Genomic DNA, 24,894 nt, shown 5'->3' with positions numbered 1-24,894 from the left:
CCTGCTTCGGATTCTGTGTCTCCCTCTCTTCTGCCCCTCCCCCACTCCCACTCTGTCTCTCTCCATCAAAAATAAATAAACATTGAAAAAAAAGACACGCAAGATAAAGACGGAAGTTTGGAGATTCTAGTAGAAGATAGCAGCTGTCATACACTCAACCAAAATATGAGATAAGTGAACCAACTCAACTCAGGACATCAGTGATAAAACAGAGTTAGCAATCTGCTTGCTATGACATCAGTGGAGATGAAGCAGAGCAACATTATCCTCCTACCAGGTAACCAGAAAAAGGTTAGTGAAGTACAACACTGCTAAGTACTCATTGATGAAATGATTAGTCAACTTAAAATGGCTTTTCTCTAAAGACATTAAAGCTAAGAAATCAGTAGGGAAGCAGACACTCTTCATCTTTCTGTACGTGTCAGCAGTGCTTACAGACCTGGATTTGCCTGGACTTTGCTCAGCCCTGGGCAAGGGAGGACCAAAAAATTAAATACAACTGAAAAAGAGCCTATAGGAATTACATAGCCAAAGGGCCCAAAACAAGGCACATGTCTATAGCTGAGCGCAGCAACTTTCCTCAGCAACTCTATACAGTGGCTATTCATTTCCTTTAAATCCTAGCAAAAACAGTAATTGCTCTGAACTAGTCCAAAACATGCTTGTACATATCTCATGTTATTTACTTAGCCCCTGTTATCCGCAGAGCTAAAAATATGGGTTATCTAAGCTGTACCACAAAATCAGCTGTTTGACTTCAGGCAAGTCAATTCACTTCTCCAAGAGTCAATTTCCTTACCTAGATTAGAGTATCTCTGAAATCTACCTCTTCTAAAACGTAGTAACAGTATCTCTAAAATTCACTGAACTACTCTGAAAAGACTATAGGAAGGGCAGTTAACTTTTAGTAAATGTAGGTTCAAGGTCCACCCCAGTCTTATTTTCCTGGTCCATAGTAGGTAGGGATTCACTGTAGGTTAGGCTATATAACTCATCCTATCTGCCAGTAGATAACTAGTGCATACTTAGGTGATCTTACTGGTAATAAAGAACTACCAAATCAACCAACCTGTACCATTATTATTCAACTCTTCAGAACACTTCAGAAGGGAAAGGGCAGGGTCCTAGTTTGGCCTTTTTCCTGCCCCCCCTCCGAAAAGGACATTCTGGCAAGGTATGTTCTGATGATGTCATTACCCCATTCAAAGACATGTAACTGGACCTTCGTGGTCAAGTGAACTCCAAAATCCTAAGTGTGGCTTAAATTCTTGCCTGATCGGGGCCTTCCTAGAATCAATTCTTATTACTCCTCTCTTCACCTGTATATACCAATGAAAACATCACTCCCCCCCTTAAAACCATATATACAGGTGCCAGCTGCTATGTTCCAGCCTCACAGAGAAATGTTGGAGGGTCAATCCTACCCATAGACACCCAGAGGCCTTTTTCACACTCAGGGACAGGACACAGACAGAGGGACTCCTGGGCGTGGTAAGTCCCTGATTCCAAACAGAGGGCCTCCTGACTGCCACAAAGTGTCTTTCCAGCCAGTCCTGGACCAGCTGTTCTTGGTGGTGCTGTCTGAAAGCTTGAGACAAGGCCCAAGTCTCTTGGGGTTTCCCTGGGAGGTTCTGGTATGTGCTGCTATGACTGTTTTTATAGTAAAGAACAAACATATTTTAAGGAGAGGAAAAGAGTTAGTCAAAAGATTTTCTGCCCGGGGTTGAAGAATCTCATAAAGTCAAAGAGAAGATTAGGCTGATTGCACAAGCTGATGCCTCCAGTGGAGGCTAGTCTTCTGATATTATAAACACAGAGTATGACAAAAAATACAAATCTAAATATATCCACCTCTTCACTTTAACACACAATAGGCTTTCTCAAAAAAAGAATAGAAAAGTGAGCCCCCTAAACTTTCATTTCATGCAGTGATGACAGCTTGCCTTCGAGGACACACACGGTCACTCAAAGATACATTGAAATCTCTCCAATTCCTAGAGACTGGTGCCAAAACACTAAGAGCATCTCAGAAGAATGTAGAACAACTTCAGAGGGAAAGAACGGATGGTGTGGTTGAAAACACGCATCTTCAGGAAAGCCTAGAGTTGCTTTCCCAAGAAGCCGCAGGACGGAAGCAGAGTACGGGAACGGGAGGAAAAAAAATGCTTGAAAACTCAAAGACGCAAATGAAATAAGTTGTAAATGATACAGAGAGCCAGATAAAAATCTATGACTGAAGTGTGCTGAAAATGATAAACCTGCCTGCTCTCTAGAGAATATTACGCGAATGACAGCAATTTGGGATTAGACAAAGAGAGTGGATCAGAAAATGGAGACCAACTAGACTATGAGTCCAAAGGCAATTTGAAGAAACTCGTCCATGTCGTTACCTTAAATGTCCCTTTAAAAAGGCTTGAAGGAGAAAAGCCAGGAACATTTAAACAATTATGTGAAGAAAGTCAAATGAAAACAAGAGCCTGCAGGTCCAGTGAAATTTCCAAACGGAGCAGGCATCTTTACAGTTTGACTATTCACAGCTTGAAAGTGAAACTCCAAAGCTTCAGCTGAAACTTCAAACCCTGACGGGACTACAGCAAGAACATATAATGAAACATGCAGAAGGTTCATTAACAAGGTAACTTACTGCTTAGAAATAAAGAAACTTCCCAAAGTGTACAAAACATCAGCAGTGTATAACAGAAGTGCAACTCCTACAGAAAGAGGGCCAAAGACCTTGAGAGAGAACTGGAGAGAAATATTTTTCCTCTGCCAAAGATGGATTATGTTCCATGAGAAAAAAGCTCAACAAAGTTGGTTGGCATCCCTGTCGACTGGGAGGAAAGCTCAATGAGCTAAGAAAAGAAAATGGCCCCAGCAGACAAATACTGGCTCACAGAAAGTTTAAATTCCAACTTCTCCCAAGTGGCTAATTCATCAAGCAGAAGCCTGAGAGGGTCAGGGCACGCTTTCCTTCATCAGGTTCCCCAGGAATGAAGAGGGTTAAACTGTGAGGCCTGAGGGTCACATGCAAATTTGATTTAGCTTCAACAGCAGTTGCCTCCTGAACATCCACAACCACAGCAGGACATTTGCCTATTTCTCTCTTTAAAAGTAATTTCGACTTACCTCTTTTTTAGGAAATGGCTGTTATTTAATTGATACTACATTTGCTCTCATTATAATTCCCGAGCCAGTGCTTAATATAATTCTTAGGAACACGTTATTACCAATTAATTGGACTCTCTAGAATTGGGCAGTATAACTATTGTACTTTGACAGTAATAAAATAGCCACTATTACTTAAGCCATTAATTGAAGTTTGACACAACCAGGTAGAGACACTTGAAACAATACAGAAAATGCAATGAGCTGTTATTTAAAAATCTACAAAAGTAACTTAATATTTATCTAAACAAATTTTGATTCATTTTTTAAGTTTTACTTATTTTTTTTTAGTAATCTGTACACCCGACGTGGGGCTCGAACTCATGACCCTGAGACCAGGTGTCGCACGCTCCACTGACTGAGCCAGCCAGGTGCCCCGTAAATTTTGATTGATTGGTTTTAAAAACCATGCAACACAAACAAAAAGTAAACAGCAACACCCCCAGCTAAATTTAGTAATATTTATATCCATTTACTTCTAACTTCATAGATTAGGGCAACTGACATTTTACAATTATTTGTTTCTTAATTGTTAAATTTCTTTATAACCTTTGCTATTTTGTTTAGAATGTGCTTTGTGGGGCACCTGGGTGGCTCAGTCGATTAAGTGTCTGACTCCTGATTTTAGCTTAGGTCATGATCTCATGTTTTGTGAGATCGAGCTATGCTGACAGTGTGGAGCCTGCTTGGGATTCTCTCTCTCCCTCTCTCTCTCTGTCCCTCTCCTGCTCGAGCAGATGTGCACTCTCTCTCTCTCAAAAATAAACTTTAGAATGTGCTTTGTTGTAGAGGCGCCTGGGTGGCTCAGTTGGTCGGGCGTCTGACTTCAGCTCAGGTCATGGTCTCACAGCCCGTTAGTTTAAGCCCCACGTCGGGCTCTGTGCTGACGGCTCAGAGCCTGGAGCCTGCTTCAGATTCTGTGTCTCCCTCTCTCTCTGCCCCTCCCCGACTCATGCTCTGTCTCTCTCTGTCTCAAAAATGAATAATAAAAACATTAAAAAAAAAAAAAGAATGTGTTTTGCTGTTAAAAAGAAGAAGAGGGACACCTGGGTGGCTCAGTCGGATAAACATTTGACTTCAGCTCAGGTCACGATCTCATGGTTCGTTGCTACAAGCCCCGCGTCAGGCTCTGTGCTAACAGCTCAGAGCCTGGAGCCTGCTTGGGATTCTATGCATCCCGTGCTCTCTGTCCCTCTCCCGCTCGCACTCGATCTCTCTCTCTCCTTCAAAAATAAATAAAAAATTTTTTAAAAAAGAAGAAAAAGATGAAGAAGAAAGAAAGGAAGAAAAGAATGTGCTTTTGTATTTAACTGTTCTTAAATTTCATGCAGCCAAATAAAAGTTTCCCTTCTAAAAAAAAAAAACAAAAAACCCAGTGTGTACACAGTTCTTGTTAAATAAATGCTCCCTGAGAAAGCAGTACAAGTTGTGGCATATGCTGCTGGGCCTCCAAGTGGAAAGCCCCACTCTTTCTGGACAATGTTGAATTTAACCCGGAGGATGAGGTCTCCTATGTCAACAACCTCAGGAAGAGGCCTGGATGCCTATCTACTAAGAAATGAGTAAAAGAGCCCTAAGTGAGCAACAGCACAAGGCTACTTTGACTTTTACCTCTAGGTCAAGTTCTCTAGAGCATAAACTCCTGCGTGGTGGGTCCTTAGACAGCACCTTTCACATGGAGGAGAGCCTGGTGCTGAGCAAAAAGAAATCAAGCAAGGTAATCAAGAAGCTGGTCCCATAAAGCTAAGGCACAGAGACCTCAGAATTGGGAAGCAGAACAGGGACTAGAAACAAGCCAAGGTAGGATCAGCAATTAAACTTTGAAAGGGCGACTATTTTTTAGTTTTGTATATATTTTGTAAGAAAGTCCCTTTTTTATTCTCCCTTTGTACTCAAAGTTCTAAACAGTCTTTTTTTTTCTTTTCTTCTTTGAAAGGGAGAGGCAGAGGAAGAGGGAGAGGGAGAGGGAGAGGGAGGGAGAGGGAGAGGGAGAGGGAGGGAGAGGGAGAGGGAGAGGGAGGGAGAGGGAGGGAGAGGGAGGGAGGGAGAGAGGGAGGGAGAGGGAGAGGGAGGGAGAGGGAGGGTGGGAGAGAGGGAGGAGAGGGAGGGGGAGGGAGAGGGAGAGGGAGGGAGAGGGAGGGCGGGAGAGAGGAGGGAGAGGGAGAGGAGGGAGAGGGAGGGAGAGGGAGGGAGAGGGAGAGGGAGGGAGAGGGAGGGAGAGGGAGGGAGAGGGAGAGGGAGGGAGAGGGAGGGCGGGAGAGAGAGGAAGGGAGAGAGGGAGGGAGAGGGAGGGAGGGGGAGAGAGAGAGAGAGAGAGAGAGAGAGGGAGAAAATAATCTTAAGCAGGCTGGAGCAGGGCTCAATCTCACCACTATGAATGAGATAATGAGCTGAGCCAAATCAAGAGTCAGATGCTTCACTGACTGAGCCACCCAGGCACCCCAAAGTTCCAAACAGTCTTAAGAGGGCTAAGGGGAAAGAATGAGAGGAAGTGACTGTGTCTCTATGTGAGCCAGAGCTTTAGAGTAGACGTGGCAACACGTGAAAGCACCGATAATCCAGAAGAAGCTACCCAAAGTGGGAAAGAGAAGCAGGACACACTGGAGTTCCCTGGGATTCTCTCCCTGAATTCATATTCTGGAGATTCTAAAGTTTGGTCATAAGGAAAACTGGATTACTCATACTTTCTGATCAACTTAAGATCTCTCACAAATAGCTGTATCTGGGCTATTACTTGTACTTACAAAACATCATTTTATGAAAATCTTGCTCCATCCACTTTCCCAATCGAGCCTCTTCTCCTTCCTGCCCTGATTCCCACAGCATCTTATTGTTGTCCTGTGGCACTCATCTATGGTTGTTTTGTGGTTCAGTTTTATTTTTAGTTTTGGTTATTTCTGTGAGCTCCTTTAGGTAACAATGGCCCAATTTAGTATACTGCTAAAAAACCTAGTATTTTTCTTAGGTGGACTTGAGGTTTAAATCACTTATCACTCAGAAAAATCACACAAAGGTAATTTAAATATCCTACACAGAAAGTTGGGGAAAGGGTGTCCTTACTGCTCTTTGTCTCCTAGTTAGCCCATGATATTTTGGCTCTAGCCAATTTCCTCTGCACAAAGACCCTGCTTAAAGCATTTATGAATACGATAGAAGACTGGGGGCTGAGATACAGCGTCTCCAAAAAGGGAGGGAGGAAATAAAAAAATAGCTGCTTTCATTGGGGGCAGGAAGGAGATTGTTTCATTAGGAGCTAAACAGTGAGACTATCTCAGTACGAACAATTGTTTGGCTTGAAGGCTCTATGTGGGCAATTACTCCAGCAAAAGCTCAGCTGGGATGGAACATAGAGCCTGCCAGGACTGAGGGATAGGGACCAACACAGGCTTAAGCATTTAAATCATGGCTTTGGGATCCCACAGCATCCCAGTGAGGATGGTCACGAAACACACTCTACCCCAGTCAGCCAACAGCATCATTCTGTACCCAACCTAGTCAAGACTGTAGATTTATAAGAAATGAGGAAAAGATGGCACTGGGGGCAAATGCAAAATCATTCAACCAAAACCCAACATATTATAGCAAAAATAACAAGTATTAAAATTAGGTCTCATAAGGGAACTAGTACATTTCAATCACTACCTCAATGGTGTGAGGGAGGAGGTGGGGAGGAGGTATGTAAGGGAGGGATGGCTGAGCTAACAGCTAGGCAATCATTTCAAAGTCTGCAAGGTGGGGGTGCCTGGCTGGCTCAGTCAGCAGAGCACTGGACTTTCAATCTCAGGGTTGTAAGTTCAAGCCTCATGGTGGGTATAGAGACGACTTAAAAATAAAATCTTAATGGGGCGCCTGGGTGGCTCTGTTGGTTAAGCATCCAACTTCAGCTCAGGTCATGGTCTCATGGTTTGTGGGTTTGAGCCCCGCATCGGGCTCTGTGCTCACAGCTCAGAGCCTGGAGTCTGCTTCGGATTCTGTGTCTCCCCCTCTCTCTGCTCCTCCCCCACCCGTGCTCTGTCTCTCTCTCTCTCTCTCTCTCAAAAATAAATAAACATTTAAAAAATAATAATAAAAAATAAAATCTTAAACAAACAAACCCCAAAGTCTCCCAGGTGGACCTGATATTTCAACATTTGATATTATGATTAAACTATCACTCATGACCTCACTTTAGGCAGCAACAGCTAACTTGATCCACTAGAAGTCACAGTCTTCACTCCCTGGGGACACTTACTTCTTTACATTTTTTAGGTTGTTTCAGGTTAAAGCCTTAACTTCCTCTTTGCAACAACCAATATCTACTCATATTCTAAAAATAATTCTGAAGATCCAAACCGAGCCCACTGGCTGGGAAATGCATATTTCTTCTTCTTTGGAAGAATTTCTTTAGTAGCTAAAGAAGAGTGATATAGCTCTTGACCAATGAGGTTGCTCTTCATTCACCATCCCCAGGATAGGTAATAAGCAGAAGAGGAACAAAATGAAAATAGATATTGAGAATAGCCCACATTCAATGAACTACTGGGACCTCCTCAAAATAAAAAGCTTCTGCACAGTGAAGGAAACAATCAGCAAAACTAAAAGGCAACCGACAGAATGGGAGAAGATATTTGCAAATGACATATCAGATAAAGGGTTACTATCCAAAATCTATAAAGAACTTCCTAAACTCAACACCCAAAAAACAAATAATCCAGTGAAAAAATGGGCAAAAGACATGAATAGACACTTCTCCAAAGAAGACATCCAGATGGCCAACCGACACATGAAAAAATACTCCACATCACTCATCATCAGGGAAATAAAATCAAAACCACAATGAGACACCACCTCACACCTGTCAGAATGGCTAACATAAACAACTCAGGCAACTACAGATGTTGGCGAGGATGCGAAGAAAGAGGATCTCTTTTGCATTGTTGGTGGGAATGCAAGCTGGTGCAGCCACTCTGGAAAACAATATGGAGGTTCCTCAAAAAACTAAAAATAGAACTACCCTATGACCCAGCAATTGCACTACTAGGCATTTATCCACGGGATATAGGTGTGCTGTTTCAAAGGGACACATGCACCCCCATGTTTATAGCAGCACTATCAACAATAGCCAAAGTATGGAAAGAGCCCAAATGTCCATGGATGGATAAATGGATAAAGAAAACATGTTATATATATATACAATGGAGTATTACTCGGCAATCAAAAAGAATGAAATCTTGCCATTTGCAACTACGTGGATGGAACTGGGGGGTATTATGCTAAGTGAAATTAGTCAGTCAGAGAAAGACAAAACTCATATGCCTTCACTCATATGAGGACTTTAAAAGACAAAACAGATGAACATAAGGGAAGGGAAACAAAAATAATATAAAAACAGGGAGGGGGACAAAACAGAAGAGACTCATAAATATGGAGAACTGAGGGTGACTGGAGGGGTTGGGGGAGGGGGGATGGGCTAAATGGGTAAGGGGCACTAAGGAATCTACTCCTGAAATCATTGTTGCACTGTATGCTAATTTAGATGTAAATTTTAAAAAATAAAAAATAAAATTTAAAAAAAAGAAAGAATAGCCCACATTCAAACAGTACCACTCTTTGCCCTCTAGAGCAGTGCTTCTCAACTGTAGCAACTTCCCCAAGAGGCAATGTCAATGTCTGGAGACATTTTTAGTTGTCACGATTGGCAGGGGTTGGGGACTGTCATGACTGGCATCTAGCGGGCAAGGCCAGGGAAGCTGGTAAACATCCTACAAGGCACAGGACAATCTCTCAACAAAGAAGTAGCCAAAATATCAATAGGGCTGATATTGAGAAGTTCTTCTCTACAGGAATTATTTCTAGGCCATTTAGTCTGAAGCACGTGAGATTTAAGAATATATCAATTCTGTGAAAAAGTCTTTTCTCTTGTTCTGTAACAAACAGATAAACATTAAGTACAGAAAGAACCATAAGGATTGTCTAGTCCAAGCACAGATGGAGAAACCAAGACCCAGAGAGGTCAAGTCATTTACCCAACTTCATAGAAGAAAGCACCAGCTGGGCTGGAGCCAGAATCATCTTTCTATACCCCCAAAAGTGTGTTACACATAGATGCTCAATAATGGTTGCTAAACTGATACCCTGTTCTTTAGATGTTCTTTTCTATTACAACATACAATTCACTCTCTGCTACTGGGATGCCCAACAACTGAGATTGTGTGTGAAGGTTTATTCACACCTCTTCCTACCCACATTCCTCTTCCTCAAAAGAAGCCCAAAAGTGGAGAAGAGTGGAACATACCAGGGCTCCAGAACAAGTGGCCAGGCAGAATATGCCTTTCCATTATTTGAAGGGAAGCTCGTGCCTTTCACCCAGAAGGAGGCTTTACACAAAATCTGAGTCAACAAACAAACCCTTGTGTAAGACCATGACATATGGCCTTCTCTCTGCAATGGTGTGCAGCAGCTTTCCTAACACATCAGTGGATCCCCAACCAATGGCAAACAGACGGAAAATCAGGTCCAGTTTAACTGAATCACAGTTGTATCCAAACAAGCTAGAGAACTTTCATTTTCAAACAAACAGCATACTAGAAATGAATTCTGGGATCAAAGTACAGACAGTCCAGTGGCAAGGTGAATGTTAGTCATCTAAACAGTCCTGGCTTAAGGGAGGAGAGCAAAAGGTAGAGATTTGCCCTTTCAAAAAGAAAACACTCACTACCATGTTTCAAAACTCGATGTTTCAGAATTGGGCATAATGAGATACGGGTCAGAAAGTGTGGGGCAATGGGGTGAGGCAAATGTCAACGGTGTGGACAGAAAGATCCTGCAAAAGGAACAGTGTGTAGAAGAACCCAGGGCAGGCCTCTAGGAAAAAAAAATCGCAGCTTCAAAACAGCTAAAGCAGGGTTCTCCAAATTAAGTAAACCTGTTCCAGTGGGTACAAGAAGAGCTTCTAAAACTGCTGCAAGGTTATTATTAATTTCTGTAGCACCTGAGAGCAGTGTCTAAACATTTACTCCCATCCCACAAAAAGGCTAAAGGAGTGCTTTTTCAGCCTCCTGTTTCACACCCCATGCTACATTTCTCCCAAGATGATGTGTCACACGAAAACCTCCCACTGAGAGGGCAGAGTACTGGCTTCGTGACTGGCTCCCTCTTTCAAGGCGGCACAGATGCCAGAAGCACAAAAAGGAGATGGCGCAAAGAAGTAACCACAATAAAGCAACCACGAAATTCACCTGCTCGGCTTCCTGGACTGTCACAGGTCTTCAAACATCAGAGTTAACAGCATGAGGATGACTTTCAGAAAACAAAACAAAAAAGAATATGATCTGAACACACATTAATAGAATAATAGTGTTCATGATGGAGACGTGGACAATGTGCGCCAGATGCTGTGCATTAGGTACACAGACATACATGGAACACACAGTCCCTGTCCTTGTGGAATTTACAGTCCAAGGAAAGCTCTTAAAACAGAACCAAAAAAAATCTACCGCAAAACAAACAAAAAATGCAGCAGTATTACCCCCTTTCTACCAATGGAGGACTTCTAATCTACCTTCCCAGTGGACTGGTTAAGTGAAGGAGGACTGTATGAACAACAAAAGATGCTCATCAATGGACAACAACATGTCCATATATCAAGCATATAATGTGGAAGACTGTGCATAAAATAAGAATATATCTTGGGGGGGCACCTGGGTGGCTCAGTTAAGTGTCCAACTCTTGGTTTTGGCTCAGGTCATAATCTCATGGTTTGTGAGTTCGACCTCTGAGTCAAGCTCCACACTGACAGTGAGGAGCCTGCCTTGGGATTCTCTTTTTTCCTCTCTCTCTCTCTCTCAGGCTCCACATTGACAGTGAGGAGCCTGCTTGGGGTTCTCTCTTTTCCTCTCTCTCTCTCTCTGCCCCTCTCCTGCTTGCGTGTGTGCTCTCTCTCTCAAAATAAATTAAATAAAACTTAAAAAAAAAAAGAATGTATCTTGGCCCATCTTGCTGTGATCATGTCCCATAAATTTGTTCTTTATGGTTAAGCCAGGATTCTCTGCAGCTCTCCACTCCTCACTTCAACAGATGTCTACTGCAGTGAAGCAGTTCACAATGACAACCCCACAGCAAGGCCATCTCTGCATGGGCTCAGCCCAGAGGACTCCCTGACAACATTTTAAAATTAGAGGGCCCACGTGACCACTCAACTCTGAACACACAAATAACCCATGAGTCTAACAACAACACAAAAATTTACATTATACCATTATTTATAATACTGAATAACTAAAAACCCAAATGTTCAACAATTGGGCAAGAATTAAATAAGCAATGACATATTCAAATGATGGAATACAGTAAAGGTACCTAAATGTTTTTAATGTCATGAAATACGCTTATGATAAGTGTTAAGCAAAACAATGATATAAAATTATTATGGGATAATTTCAAGTAAAACAATGGGTGATAGGGATTATGTGAAATATCTTCTGCATCATTACCCTTTTTCATACTTCCCAATCATTTTTTTCACAAATATGAGTAATTTTCAAAAGCAGAAAAAAAATTAAGTTTGTTTTTTAAAGAAAATAACATTGGGGCGCCTGGGTGGCGCAGTCGGTTAAGCGGCCGACTTCAGCCAGGTCACGATCTCGCGGTCCGTGAGTTCGAGCCCCGCGTCAGGCTCTGGGCTGATGGCTCGGAGCCTGGAGCCTGTTTCCGATTCTGTGTCTCCCTCTCTCTCTGCCCCTCCCCCGTTCATGCTCTGTCTCTCTCTGTCCCAAAAATAAATAAAAACGTTGAAAAAAAAAATTTAAGAAAATAACATTTAAAGATGTTTAACTAATAGGCATAAGGACCTTCCTGCTTCCCCACTCCCCAATATCCCACAATACAAAAAATAATTGGTCTATGGTGATGAATTTTTTCTTTTCCTTAAATGCATTAAGAAGTCTAATGAGGGGCATCTGGATGGTTCGGTTGATTAAGCATCCGACTTCAGCTCAGGTCATGATCTCACAGTTTGTGGGTTTGAGCCGTGCATTGGGCTCTGTGCTGATGGCTCAGAGCCTGGAACCTGATTCAGATTCTGTGTCTCCTTCTCTCTCTGCCCCTCCCCCATTCACGCTCTCTGTCTCTCAAAAAAGTGAATAAACATTAAAAAAATTAAAAAAGAGAAAAAGAAGTCTAATGAAACTGAGCCCTATTTTTACTCTGCCCACAATATGGGCCTTTGATTTGAGTCACTCGTATCAGACAAACCAGCTTCAGAACCTAGTCAGAAAGCTCAGAGGAACTGCTCTGGAATCTTCCTTCCAATGCTGCATTGAATGATTTTTCCTTCTCTCACATACAAGCTGGGACGTTCACACAGCACTCACACTACAGGAAAGTTTTTCTCACAATTCTCCTCTAGTCTAAGACAGTTCCTCTAACCAAACTCCTCAGGCCTACCTTCAGAGAGACAGGGCCCCCAGTTTCAAACAGCTGTTCTTTCAATACAAATGCTTTCAACATAGCAGAAGAGCCTGAATCTTTTTCACTCTTTCTTTCTCAAATCAGCTGCCACACTTAAATTGGTTTCCACTAACCACTGCTTATCGCTACTTTGAACAAAAGCATCATGGTAAGAGCACGGAATGTCCTTCCTATTATTCATCGAAGAGCTTGTGTCAATTATAAGGCAAGTGGGAAAGTATCAGCAAGAAGACACTGACACCCTCTCCTTCACGATCTTTAGATTGCAGCATAAGATGTTACCAGTTCACACAGAAAATTCTGTAACAAATTATTTTTTGAAGGCAGAAGAAGAAAAGCAACCATCTAAACAATATTAAGACAAAATGTTTAACTCAAGGCTTGAAATTCTAGAGAATTCATTTCTAAATCTACACATTGGGGGACTTCCAGTAAGGCAAGGAAAGAGGAAGAAGCTTAATAAAATTAACTTTGAGTGTACTTCAGTAAGTTACGTTGCAGGATTAATGTGCAGGCCTTAAAGAAGTAAGCTAGACGGCCCCAGTAAAGGCTTGGGGATTTTACGGTCTTCCCATCACTAGCTGTGAAAGACAGCATGCTAATTTAAAAAAAAAAAAAAAAAAAAAAAAAAAGGAAAAGAGAAGGTGCTCTATTTTCTCAAATCATTACGGTAGGCCAGGCTTATGAGCTAGAGCTGAGAGTAGGCCTCCCTTACTCCTGTATTTGCTTTATTATTTTCAACGCATCATAAAATGAGAACATTACACATTTGTTTTTTGGGTGAGGAGAAATGAAATGGTGCCTGAGGGATCCAGTTCTCAAATTTTCAGATTAAGAAATTTCTTTTTGAAAGTTCTGACTTGAAATTAAGAAAAAAAAAAAAATCAACAAAGTATTCTCCAGTTGGGCTTATGAAATCCAATACTTTCTAAATAAACCATATCCTATATGCATTCAAAAGCAAACCAGAATACCCATAAGAAATATACAAACTGGGTGGGGAAAAGAGGGCTATGGTCAACAAAAACAGTCAGAGAACTATTTAACATTACTTGAAAACGAAAAGCAGCAGCGATATTAAAGTCTTATTACTACCCAGTGACATGTTACAAAGGCGGGATTCCAGGGCAAGTTTCAGCCACACACGAGGGAGGATGGGGGGAGGGGGAGCAAGGGAGAGGAGTGCTGGACAAACTGAAGACAACCGCCAGGCAACCTTACACTGATGGATGGCCACAGCTGAAGGTAGATTTGGCTCATCTCTGGGGTTTTCCACTGGGAAGGGACCTGCAGTTCAGCCATCAATGGACCAGCATCCACAAAGCCTGTGGGGAAATACAGGAGCCAGAAGAGTGGGGTAGGGAAGGAGAAAGTTTGGAAAATGGAAGAGTCAAACACAGTAGCAAAATGTTGTAATTATTAAACATGAGGCTTCAAAAAATGCATAGATGTACCTCTTAAATCGAAATGGACTGGCTGAAAAGAACTGGTACTTTGGGAAGCAGTCTGATACGCTTTTTAGAATACCAAATTACACTTTAATTACATCTGTGAATTGTACCTGCCAAGAGGAAATTAATTTTGGGAGGAAAGAGAAGAACAATGAAATCTGCAATTTTTATAGACGGTAACTTTACTCAGAGTCCCTTACCCCGTCGCCTCTGTGGAAAATAACAGCCTGAAGAGAAATATACTCACACTCTACTGAAAACCTTTGCTGGCCTAGTTCCACCAATTCCATTAATGTAGCAGGGGCCCAAAGGCAGGTGACCTGATTGACAGAAAAAGCCCTTCTAGAAAGTGCCAAACTTCTATCTTGTAACTCATTAAACATTTTATAATCAAGAAGAAAACTACTAGCAGTACCTTGGAAAGCTCTGCCTTTAAATGGAACAGCGGCAACCTTCCTTAGAAGACAAAAAATACTTTTCAGGTCCAGTATAGAAGAAAGTGGATCAGGTGATCTCACCTCCCTCCCCCAGTGCTAACCTATCTGAAGCTGTGGGGGGAAAACCCCAGATGAACCAATAACACTAGTTAAAATGATGTGTAGCACAAGGAAAATTAGCTCCACTGCAATTACTTTAACTGTCAAGGAAAGTCTATCTGCACCATGTTAGAAGGCTGAAATCCTTGGGGCGCCTGGGTGGCGCAGTCGGTTAAGCGTCCGACTTCAGCCAGGTCACGATCTCGCGGTCCGTGAGTTCAAGCCCCGCGTCAGGCTCTGGGCTGATGGCTCAGAGCCTGGAGCCTGTTTCCGATTCTGTGTCTCCCTCTCTCTCTGCCCCTCCCCCGTTCATGCTCTGTCTCTCTCTGTCCCAAAAATAAATAAACGTTGAAAAAAAAATTAAAAAAAAAAAGAAGGCTGAAATCCTTAAAACTTTCTTTGTACATCTTACGTGTTATTGACTCAAGTCTTTCAGTTGTAGATGAGACAAGCTTAGTGTATGTGTATACACACACACAATCATGCCCAACACTTCCCAAGATCGACAGGGTGGGAACTTATTTTCTGAGTACCCAAACTGATAAACTGCTCCTAGAGTGAAAAATAGCGAAATACAGATTCAACAGAAGCCAATTTTCCTGGTCACACATCCTAATTATATAGGATGCCAGCTCAATAACTGAGTTGTTACATTACTTCCTGGGACTAATTATTTTTTCAGCAACTGTTAAGATTCTTTAGAAGCACACAAGGTCGTATCTGCTTGAAAACACTTATCTCTTGTCCAAAATAACTCAACTATTTACCTATAAAGAGAAAGAATAACATCTTGGAGATTTTTTTTTAAGTGCCCCTGTGCCTTGCCTGTTTCCACTTGGATCCTACCCCTGCTCCACTCTGTCAGTGGGACCTACATCTCCCAGGCTCCCTTGCCAACCGATTTCTGGGTAAGTTCCATCAATGGGAGGCACCGATGAGGATAAGAGGGAGGAGGAAGAGGGAAGCCAGGGTAATGCTCTCTTACAGGGTCACAGTTCCAGCTGCACCACACAGCTTTGCTTTCTGTGCGTCTAGCTTACACCAGATAGCTCAGACTTCCGGCCTTTGGTGACACGAGCACCTTCTCATTTCCTTAGGGGCACAGTAGCTCCCAGGTGTTGCTAATATCTGGGTTGCCTCACCAGCCCATTTACTTGCTAAGCTTTTATATCATCCATTACGTATGTTACTATTACGTATGTTAGATCCCCTCTGCTTGTTCTACCTACAGTGGTTTCTGTTTCCCTGACAGGTCCCGGACTTTAAAATATATTTTAAAACTTAACTTTCTTAAGAATTAAACAACTATTCAGATAATCTGTAAAAGATTTCTTCTAATAAGAAACAAAGGATTTATAATGACAAGATCAATTCATTCATTCAAACAAGTATTTACTAAGAGCTACATCTATGCCTGCCCCTGTAGAAATTACATTCTAGTGGACATGTTAATTGTGGCACATTATAATTTTTTAAAATGTATCAATATAGGAATATTTCTTTAACAATAGAGGAATTTGGTAAAAGTGAATTAACTTTAAAGTGTTCTACTCTAGGGGCGCCTGGGTGGCGCAGTCGGTTAAGCGTCCGACTTCAGCCAGGTCACGATCTCGCGGTCCGTGAGTTCGAGCCCCGCGTCAGGCTCTGGGCTGATGGCTCAGAGCCTGGAGCCTGCTTCCGATTCTGTATCTCCCTCTCTCTCTGCGCCTCCCCCGTTCATGCTCTGTCTCTCTCTGTCCCAAAAATAAATAAACGTTGAAAAAAAAAAAAAAAAAATTTAAAGTGTTCTACTCTACATAGATTGGTTCCTACCTTTTCAGTGTGGTAAGCTGAACTGTCACATTCCAGGGCCAATACAGAACTTCTTCAAAATTAGTATCTACTTAAACTGGCCACTTGCTCAAACAGAAGTGCAACTGTGATAAGGATTTAAGCAGACACAATAACAGAAGTTAGGCACTGTATGCTCAGAATGTAACACATGTGTGTGCGTTATGCAGATTCTTTCTTGGCATCTTTATTACGGGGGGATATCATTTGAAGGAATCGAATCTGAGTCCATTGAACAAGTCACTTTATCCCGTGTCTATGGCATAGGTAGGTTCCATCAACATAACATACAGAGCCAACTGCAATGTGCATAATGAGTAAAGTGTTGCAGTCACCAACTGCATGACATCATTTCCAAGAGGGAATTTTCAGGCAGAAGAATAGGAACAGACAATGACTCATGTGGTGAACAGTTATATAGACAACTGTGCCCAAGAAAGCTGCCACCTACATATCATAATGACATCAGATGAAAAATGCAGAAAGAAAGTAATTTTCTGGTTTATTGGAAAGCAATATGTTTGCTGAAAAGTGCACTGAGAGATCAGGCTGCAAGCTACCTGCTTACACCTCCTAAGCACTCAGCAACCAAGAGCACACATCAAATATTCAGCACTCTTAAACCGCTTGAGTATCTAAGCATGCTCAGCCTCAAAATCAACGTTGTCAACTCCAGAAATGACATAATATCTACTGCTGGCATTTCACTAGACTTTTCTAAGATCATTTAATGTACTCGTGAAGGCACACTTCCATATTGATCTTGTGGGCACAATATTGAGACCTTTCTTACTACTCATCAATTAGAAAACATTTCATGTCTGCAATACTTATTATTCCGTTTGAGTAGCAGGTAGACTTCCAATAGTATGGGCTTCTTACACAGCAGAGGGTCTAAAGCATATCCATAATCTCAATACTATACACCAAATCAACTACAGGGCTAGGATTTTAACCTTATTGGCCCCTGACTACCTGTCAAAAACTTTATCCCTTGCCACTCCCCAACATGTAGTCAAAATATACTAGAGAATCAATCTCTCTCTCTCTCTCTCTCTCTCTCACACACACACACACACACACACACACACACACACTACTTTGGAAGCTTTGCACATTCCATTTTCCTCTGCTTAGAATGCAAAGTCCCCTAAATTCACCTAGCAAAGTCATGCTTATCATTCAAGACACAGCCTACACAGCCTTTGAAGTCATGACTTCCTGAGGCGGACTTGTTTGCTTTCTCCAGTCTTTCCTTTCTCCCTGCACACAGTGCCATCATGATAATACTACATTGCATCATTATCAGTTTACACATCTGCTTCCCCATTCAACTGTGTAATCCTTCAGACCAAAGGCCCTAGCTCTGAATCTACCACATATCCTGGTACAGTGTCTGACGCAAAGTAAGTGCTTAGAAATATTTTCAGAAAGAATATATATGGTGTGGATTTGAGGCTTGCAGAGTTCCGCCTAAATGATAAAGTATTTTGTACCCTATCCCACTGCCACAGAATGTTATTTAAAGGACAAGGAGAACAAATAGGAAAGCATCTCCCAGGGAACAGGCTTAACAAGTTGATATTAAAAGACAGTCTAATGAGGATTTTAATAAATTACTTTCAGTGTAACTGTGTCAACCCAGCCATGACTGTTAGAGTTAAGGTGCATTTGCTGTAAAAACCCAGAAACTTATTTGATCTTGGCCGGAGAAGAGTGTTTAACAACTAGAGATGGACACAAAACTTCTTCTGTTGTCTAGATATGATGGAATTTTTTTTAACCTCTCAAAAGGTGTCACAAATATAGGTAAAATAATTAAAAACTGATAGGAAAGTTCATGTTCTAAAAAATGCTACTTAACAAGCAATGACTTAACTATCAACACAAAACAAATATAAAGCAAAGCCAGAAATTAATTTACTGGAGTTAAAATTTAGGACTACTTTTAGAAAATCTCTACATAAAGTTCCCTGGTCTAATCTTTCATACAATTTTGAAGAGTGAGGAAAAATTCCGAGACCATCCTCAAGGGTACCATAAAGTACATTTGCAAAAATGCCAGAACCCCCATATATAGGAAATGGTTTTGGCTTAAAGACTAGGGAATTATTGAGTGAGTCATTCTAACCATGGCTTCCAGTCACCAGAGTATTTAAGGGCATAAAATCAGAAAGTGAAACAACTAAAACCAAGGCCACATCAATCAGACCAGCAATGGTGATAGCAAGTGATGCTTACATTTGTGGAACACTTATTTTACAAGGCACTTTCATTTTTCAAATGAGGAAAATTCAGGGCAGTGCTGAAGGCCACAAAGCTAAAATAAGAGTGAAGGAGTTTAACTGGATGTTTCAACATCAAGTCTGCAGCCCCTTCCATTCCTATACTTCTTTACCACCTGAAATGTGGTAAATATGTGCTATGGACAGACCTAGGACATTTTCTAAAATGACTTCAACAAGAGCAGATGTTTCCAAATCACTTAGGCATATCTTTGAACTTAATCAAAATATCCTAGGTATCACCTTAGAAAACACCTGGAGAGAATGAAGAAGCCTCTGAATGTGCATGGACAGAGCACCTGCATGCTGTCCATATTATACTACTGATTGAAAATGCAAGGTGCTATGAACTGTAATATTACTCCCTGCATGAAAGCACTGAAAAAGCATATAATTAAATGTAGTTGCTTGTAGGGTGCTTGGCTGGCTCAGTCAGAGGAGCTTGTGACTCTTGATCTTGGGGTCGTAGGTTCAAGCCCCACACTGGGTACAGAGATTACTAAAAGAAGTAAACTTTCAAAAAAGTAGTTGTTTGTGTATATATCATCTCTCAAAAATCACATAAGGTATTACCAAAAGTGGTTACTTCGAGGAAGGGAAAATGGTGGCTAAAGGATCAGGGATTATTTATTTTTCATTTTTTAAACATTTATTTATTTTTGAGAGATGGAGAGAGACAGAACATGAGCAGGGGAGGGGCACAGATAGAGGGAGACACAGAATCTGAAGCAGGCTCCAGGTTCTGAGCTGTCAGCACAGAGCCCGACGTGGGGCTAGAACTCATGAACCACCAGATCATGATCTGAGCCGAAGTCAGTGCTTAACTGGCAGAACCTCCCCCCCACCCCAGGTGCCCCAAGGGATCAGGAATTCGAATACAACTTTTTCTGTCTACGGCCACACCACCCTGAATGCACCTGGATCTAGTCTGATCTCAGAAGCTAACCAGGGTTGGGCCTAGTTAGTAGTTGGATCGAAGAATACAACTTTTTCTTGTACATATTTGCCTTTGAAGCTTTTACATTTTGAACCACAGGACAGTGATATCTCTTAAATTTAAAAGTATAGGGGCTTCTGGGTGGCTCGGTCGGTTGAGCTTCCAACTCTCAATTTCAGCTCAGGTCATGATCCCAGGGTTGTGGGATCGAGCCCTGAGTTGGGCTCCACGTTGAGCGTGGAGCCTGCTTAAGATTCTCTTTCTCCCTCTGCCCCTCTTCCCCGCTTACACTCTCTTTCTCTCACAAAAACACAAAATTTTAAAAATAAAATAAATTTAAGAACATATAATGGAAACTGGAACAGAAGCAATGGTTAGGTAATTCAAGGTAAAACATTTCAGAGACAGGATGCAGCAGAAGGGGAAAGTACCAAATATTACAAAGTTTCTGTCAAACTCCAGAATTCCATGTGGTATTTCACAGTCTGTAGTAAGTATTCCACAAGACCATCAAATCTCTTCCATTTTAATTCTCTGCTCATTAAAAAGCTCTGAATTTTTTTAAAAAATTTGATACTGAGAGAGTAACGTCCCATTAGTGGAAACAGGTATTCAGGTCATGACAAAGATCCTTACATGGTAAGTAAGATAGTGTCTAGTTTAAACCTGTCTCTGAAGAGGTTGATTAGTAGGAGTCATTCCAGGGCCACTGACTATGGAACTACAGAGTTAAGATTAAGCCTTGGACTAGTACAACCCCACAAGGTTCTATCCAAAAATGGGACCCAGCCTCAACTGAGTAGAGCTACCATTGGCATATCTGGAATTTTTAGTAAGCTTGTCCTTTGTTCTATCACTACTTAAATCAGTCCAAAAATTTACCCAAAAGGTCACAATATCCTTGGGTGAGGAGGAGACCATATCTTTGGACCTAAAAGTAAGTCAAAGCACTTTTTAAAAGGTAGTAACAAAGCAGCTTCCTTTGCCACACAGGAATCACTTCAGTGCCTTAGAAGTCCCAGAAACTGGTGAGTCTTGTGTTCAAGAGAGTTAAAAATCCCAGGACCAACAAAGCTCATACTACGTAAAGAACACACATGCTTGTTTTCTACTCTGGTGTTCACATTACATATCTAAAGATAGTAACACCCTTAAGCAAGTATAAGATTTTAAACAGAAGAGCCATTACCAAAGGGTTGTTTTAGAACATCACAAAAATACCTGCTCATAGGTCTGCAGCCCAGGGCTATATTATGTGATTTAATATTAATGGATTAGTAATCACTCACCAAGTTCTGTATAGTTAGCTCTCAGTTTCTAAGTAAGAAACAACATGAGACATAGGGATAAATAAACTCAGATATGAATCTCATTTTCCAAACCCAATAGTTTTTAAATACCTCCTCCCACTACATGTATTTTTTACCAGAGCTAACAGGTAACTTAATCTCCTGATATAAGTGTCTCTTCCATGGACACTTCCATGGAAGTGTCAACTTCCATGACCCGGTAGTTGTCTACATGATCATTATGGAAACCAAAATGAGGAAAGAGGAGGAAAATGAGTGACAAAGATTGAAAGAGTGGAAGGAGCTAGATTATTCACAAAATGGATAAACTGAGGCTTCATCAATGTGTAATTTAACTGAATTGAGAGATGACTTGGGGCACCTGGGTGGCTCAGTCAGTTAAATATCCGACTTTGGCTCAGGTCACGATCTCACAGTCTGAGTTCGAGCCCCTCATCAGGCTCTGTGCTGACAGCTCAGAGCCTGGAGCCTGCTTCAGATTCTGTGTCTCCCTCTCTCTCTGCCCCTCACCTGCTTGCACTCTGTCTTTCACTTTCAAAAATAAATAAACATTTTAAAAAATTAGAAAGATGACTGACACCTTGTCATTACATGTCTACTACAATGGCCAAGTCACTGAAGCCACTAAGCCAAAATGTGAAACTAATTTGTGATAAGAAATCATTTCAGGAGGCAGAATTCTACCATTAATAGCAGTTAAGAAAGTTCACAAGCCAGTAGTTACTAGTTCTCATTAAGAATTAACTAATATTTCATTACCTGATCCCCAGTAATGCTATTAAGAAAGAGTAGTGGAGGGGCGCCTGGGTGGCGCAGTCGGTTAAGCGTCCGACTTCAGCCAGGTCATGATCTCGCGGTCCGTGAGTTCGAGCCCCGCGTCAGGCTCTGGGCTGATGGCTCAGAGCCTGGAGCCTGTTTCCGATTCTGTGTCTCCCTCTCTCTCTGCCCCTCCCCCGTTCATGCTCTGTCTCTCTCTGTCCCAAAAAAAATAAATAAACATTGAAAAAAAAAATTTAAAAAAAAAAAAAAAAGAAAGAGTAGTGGAAAGTTTGGGGGAAAGAAGTGATGAATCAAGCTCTCTCTTCCATATGCTATATTTCATTGGAATATGAGTAAGTATGAGTAGTAGGAGAAATGGGGGGTTGAAAGCAGTACTAATCATCAAAATGGCATCTGACTCCCCAAATGTAGCAATGCTCACTCTCGTGGGTTGCTTCACTGTGACTCCAGATCTGTCAACTAAGGACATAAGGGAATGTGAGTAAAGCCAGGAGATACACTCCTAAATTTTAAACTGAATCTTCCAGTACATCTAGGACAAGATTTAACAAGAGTCAACTATAAGAAATTAACCTACTCAATATAAATTGACTCTAAAATACTTTTTTTTAAAGTTTATTTATGTTTTGAGAGAGAAAGCACCAGCAGAGGAAGGCAGTGAGAGAGGGGGAAGAGAGGATTCAAAGCTGGCTCTGCATTGATAGCAGAGAGCCTAATGTGGGCCTTAAACCCATGAACTGGGAGATCATGACCTGAGCCGAAGTCCACCACTCGATCAACTGAGCCACCCAGGCTCCCCGATTCTAAAATACTTTTTAAAGCAAATTCTTGCTACAGCAAAAATTCAGGAAAGAGGTCTGGGACCTTTTTCCTAAGAGCACATGCCATTTATCTATTAGCAGAGGGCATTAAAATATACTACTAGGTATTTAAATCTATGTGTCCCTGTGCTCCTTTCATAACCTCATGTTTGTAAAATAAAAGTTAATTACCTAAAGGTATTAATTAGGCATGTCCTTCCTTTCTCAATATTGATAAACACAAATACATTTGAATCTTTGTTGTATACTGTGTGCCCAATATGCTATATGGCAAAGGACTGTGGTAAATCCACTGCATTATGAACAGAAGCAAATTAACAATAGCTCCCCAAATAGAACTATCCCCTTCTCCCCAAAGGGAAAAGTATTTTCCCAACTTCTCCAATTGTATTCCAAAGAATTCAGAAGGAAAATAAGGAAACAAAATATTTACAGAATCTCGTATCTGTACATTTTGGGTGCATATAACCAAGCTTTCACTTAAAACCAAGCTTTCCTATCATACTGATTTTTAATGGGATCAAATCACGAATCTTTGAGGACACAGAAAACAAAGACTAAATGGCTTTGCCCATTTACAGTGATCGCATTTCACCTTTGGAAGGGTAGGCATCATGGAACAACATATTTGATGCATCCACTGCATCCTTCTCTCCACTGACTAAACAGGATCCTGCACTTCAGCCACAATGTGCCAGTTTCTGCCACCACACACACACACACACACACACACACACACACATTAGGCCTCCAACGCACTCCACGGCCAGGGCCAGGCTGTCTAGAAATCCGCACTGTGTCACTGCATAAGGCAGGTACCCACTTCACATATCCAGAAAGAAAGCTACCCATGCACTCTGACAGAGTTCAGCAAGGCTGTAAAATGACAGAAGGAGCTGCTACGCAAGTAGCGGGCAGCAACAATCACCACCTTAAAAAATTATTTAAGCAGTTTTTCTACCGTCCTGTCACTTCCCTCCTCCCCCTCCCTCCCTCTCTTCCTCCCCCGCTCTCTGCCTCTCCGCCCCCCCCCCACCGTCTACACACACACACACACACACACACACACACACACTGCAGTTCCTCCTCCTTCCCCCCCCTCCCCTCCCGCCCCCAGCTTTGCAAGTGGAAGGCGGTGAGCTCTGGGCTGCCTCTAAATGACAGTCGGCCCAGAACTCCTTCGGAGCCCTGACATACAGACATTCTCACCTGCACACACCACGCCACTTCCACCCCCATCATCACCGGCCCTCCCAGGCACTCACACTCGCCCTCGCAGCCTCTCCCCACACCATCCCGGCGCCGCAGAACACGCGGCAGCCTCATCAGTAAGAGTAGCACGCCTTACCATTTAACGTGATTCGGGCGGCCTAAGCTCCAGAAACCCCCTCCCCACACAGGCCACCTCCCAGGCGCGGCCGGAGGCTAGCTACACCCCGTGCCCGCCAGGAGGGATGCGCTACCTTTGGACTGGCAGTCGGCACAGAACTTGTTATCCTCCTCCAGCAGCAGGTTGGCCAGGACCGCCTGGTACCGATCCACGTCCTTCACCGACTTGCCCGTCATGGCCAGGGTGCCGGCGGGGGCAGAGGGCGAAGCGCCCTCCTCGCCCCCAGGAACCCCTGCCTCAGTTCGGAGGTGAGGACTCCGGGTCCCCCGCCCAGGGACACCTCCTGAGCGGGGGGAAAAGCCCTCCCCCTCGGGCCGGGCCGGGCGCCCCCTTCTCTTGTCAGCCGCGCCCGCCCCCCACTCTGCAGCCCCCTCAGTGCGGCGCCCCCTGGCGGGCTCAGGGAAAGGCCCGAGTCCAGAGGAGGCTGCCGGACTAGAGACCCTCAGCCCAGGCAAACGGGGCACTCCTGGGCGCGCAGAGACGCCGCCTGGCCTGCCTGTCTGCGGGCCGTGCGTCCCGCGCCTCGGTTTCCCTGGCAGCTGCCGCCTGCTCTGCCACCACCTCCGCCGCCTACTTCCGGCAGCTCTTCCTCTCCACCTCCACCCAGCCCAGCCCGCGCATGCGCCCCGCCCTTACCGCGTCGCCCTGGGCTCTTCCCTCGGCTCCGCCTCTCAAGAACCAAGCCAGGCAGAAGTGAGGGGCGGAGCTTGTGGTGGGCGGAGAGAGGACAGGGCACGCCCCCTAAGTGTCCTTGGAAAAGAATGAATGGAGCCTGGCAGAAAGCTAGTGGAGGGAGTGGAAGAAAGTGAAGAGAAACAATTAACATTTGCTGAGTTCTTACTATGTGCCAGGCTCTGTGCTAAGTGCTTTATATGAATTATCCCAATATAATCCTCAAAACAAACGTCTCTATGAGTTAAATATTTATCATTCTTATGTAAC

At 42.7% G+C, this 24,894-nt stretch overlaps 1 protein-coding gene across 1 annotated transcript in view; it reads right to left on the bottom strand.

Annotated features, from left to right (window-relative positions):
- The window catches only part of SMAP2 (small ArfGAP2), a 48,964-nt gene extending 24,428 nt beyond the window's left edge, over nt 1–24,536 (bottom strand). The window contains 1 exon segment of the mRNA XM_030327571.1: nt 24,026–24,536. Within this exon segment, the coding sequence (XP_030183431.1) occupies nt 24,026–24,128 (103 nt within the window). The 5' untranslated portion in view covers nt 24,129–24,536.
- Between the last annotated feature and the right edge of the window lie 358 nt (nt 24,537–24,894).

The sequence above is a fragment of the Lynx canadensis genome, chromosome C1 (genome assembly GCF_007474595.2).
Source record: "Lynx canadensis isolate LIC74 chromosome C1, mLynCan4.pri.v2, whole genome shotgun sequence".
Lineage (NCBI taxonomy): Eukaryota > Metazoa > Chordata > Mammalia > Carnivora > Felidae > Lynx > Lynx canadensis.
The sequence above is the reverse complement of the archived record's forward strand: the minus strand, read 5'-3'. Positions and strand labels throughout refer to the sequence as shown.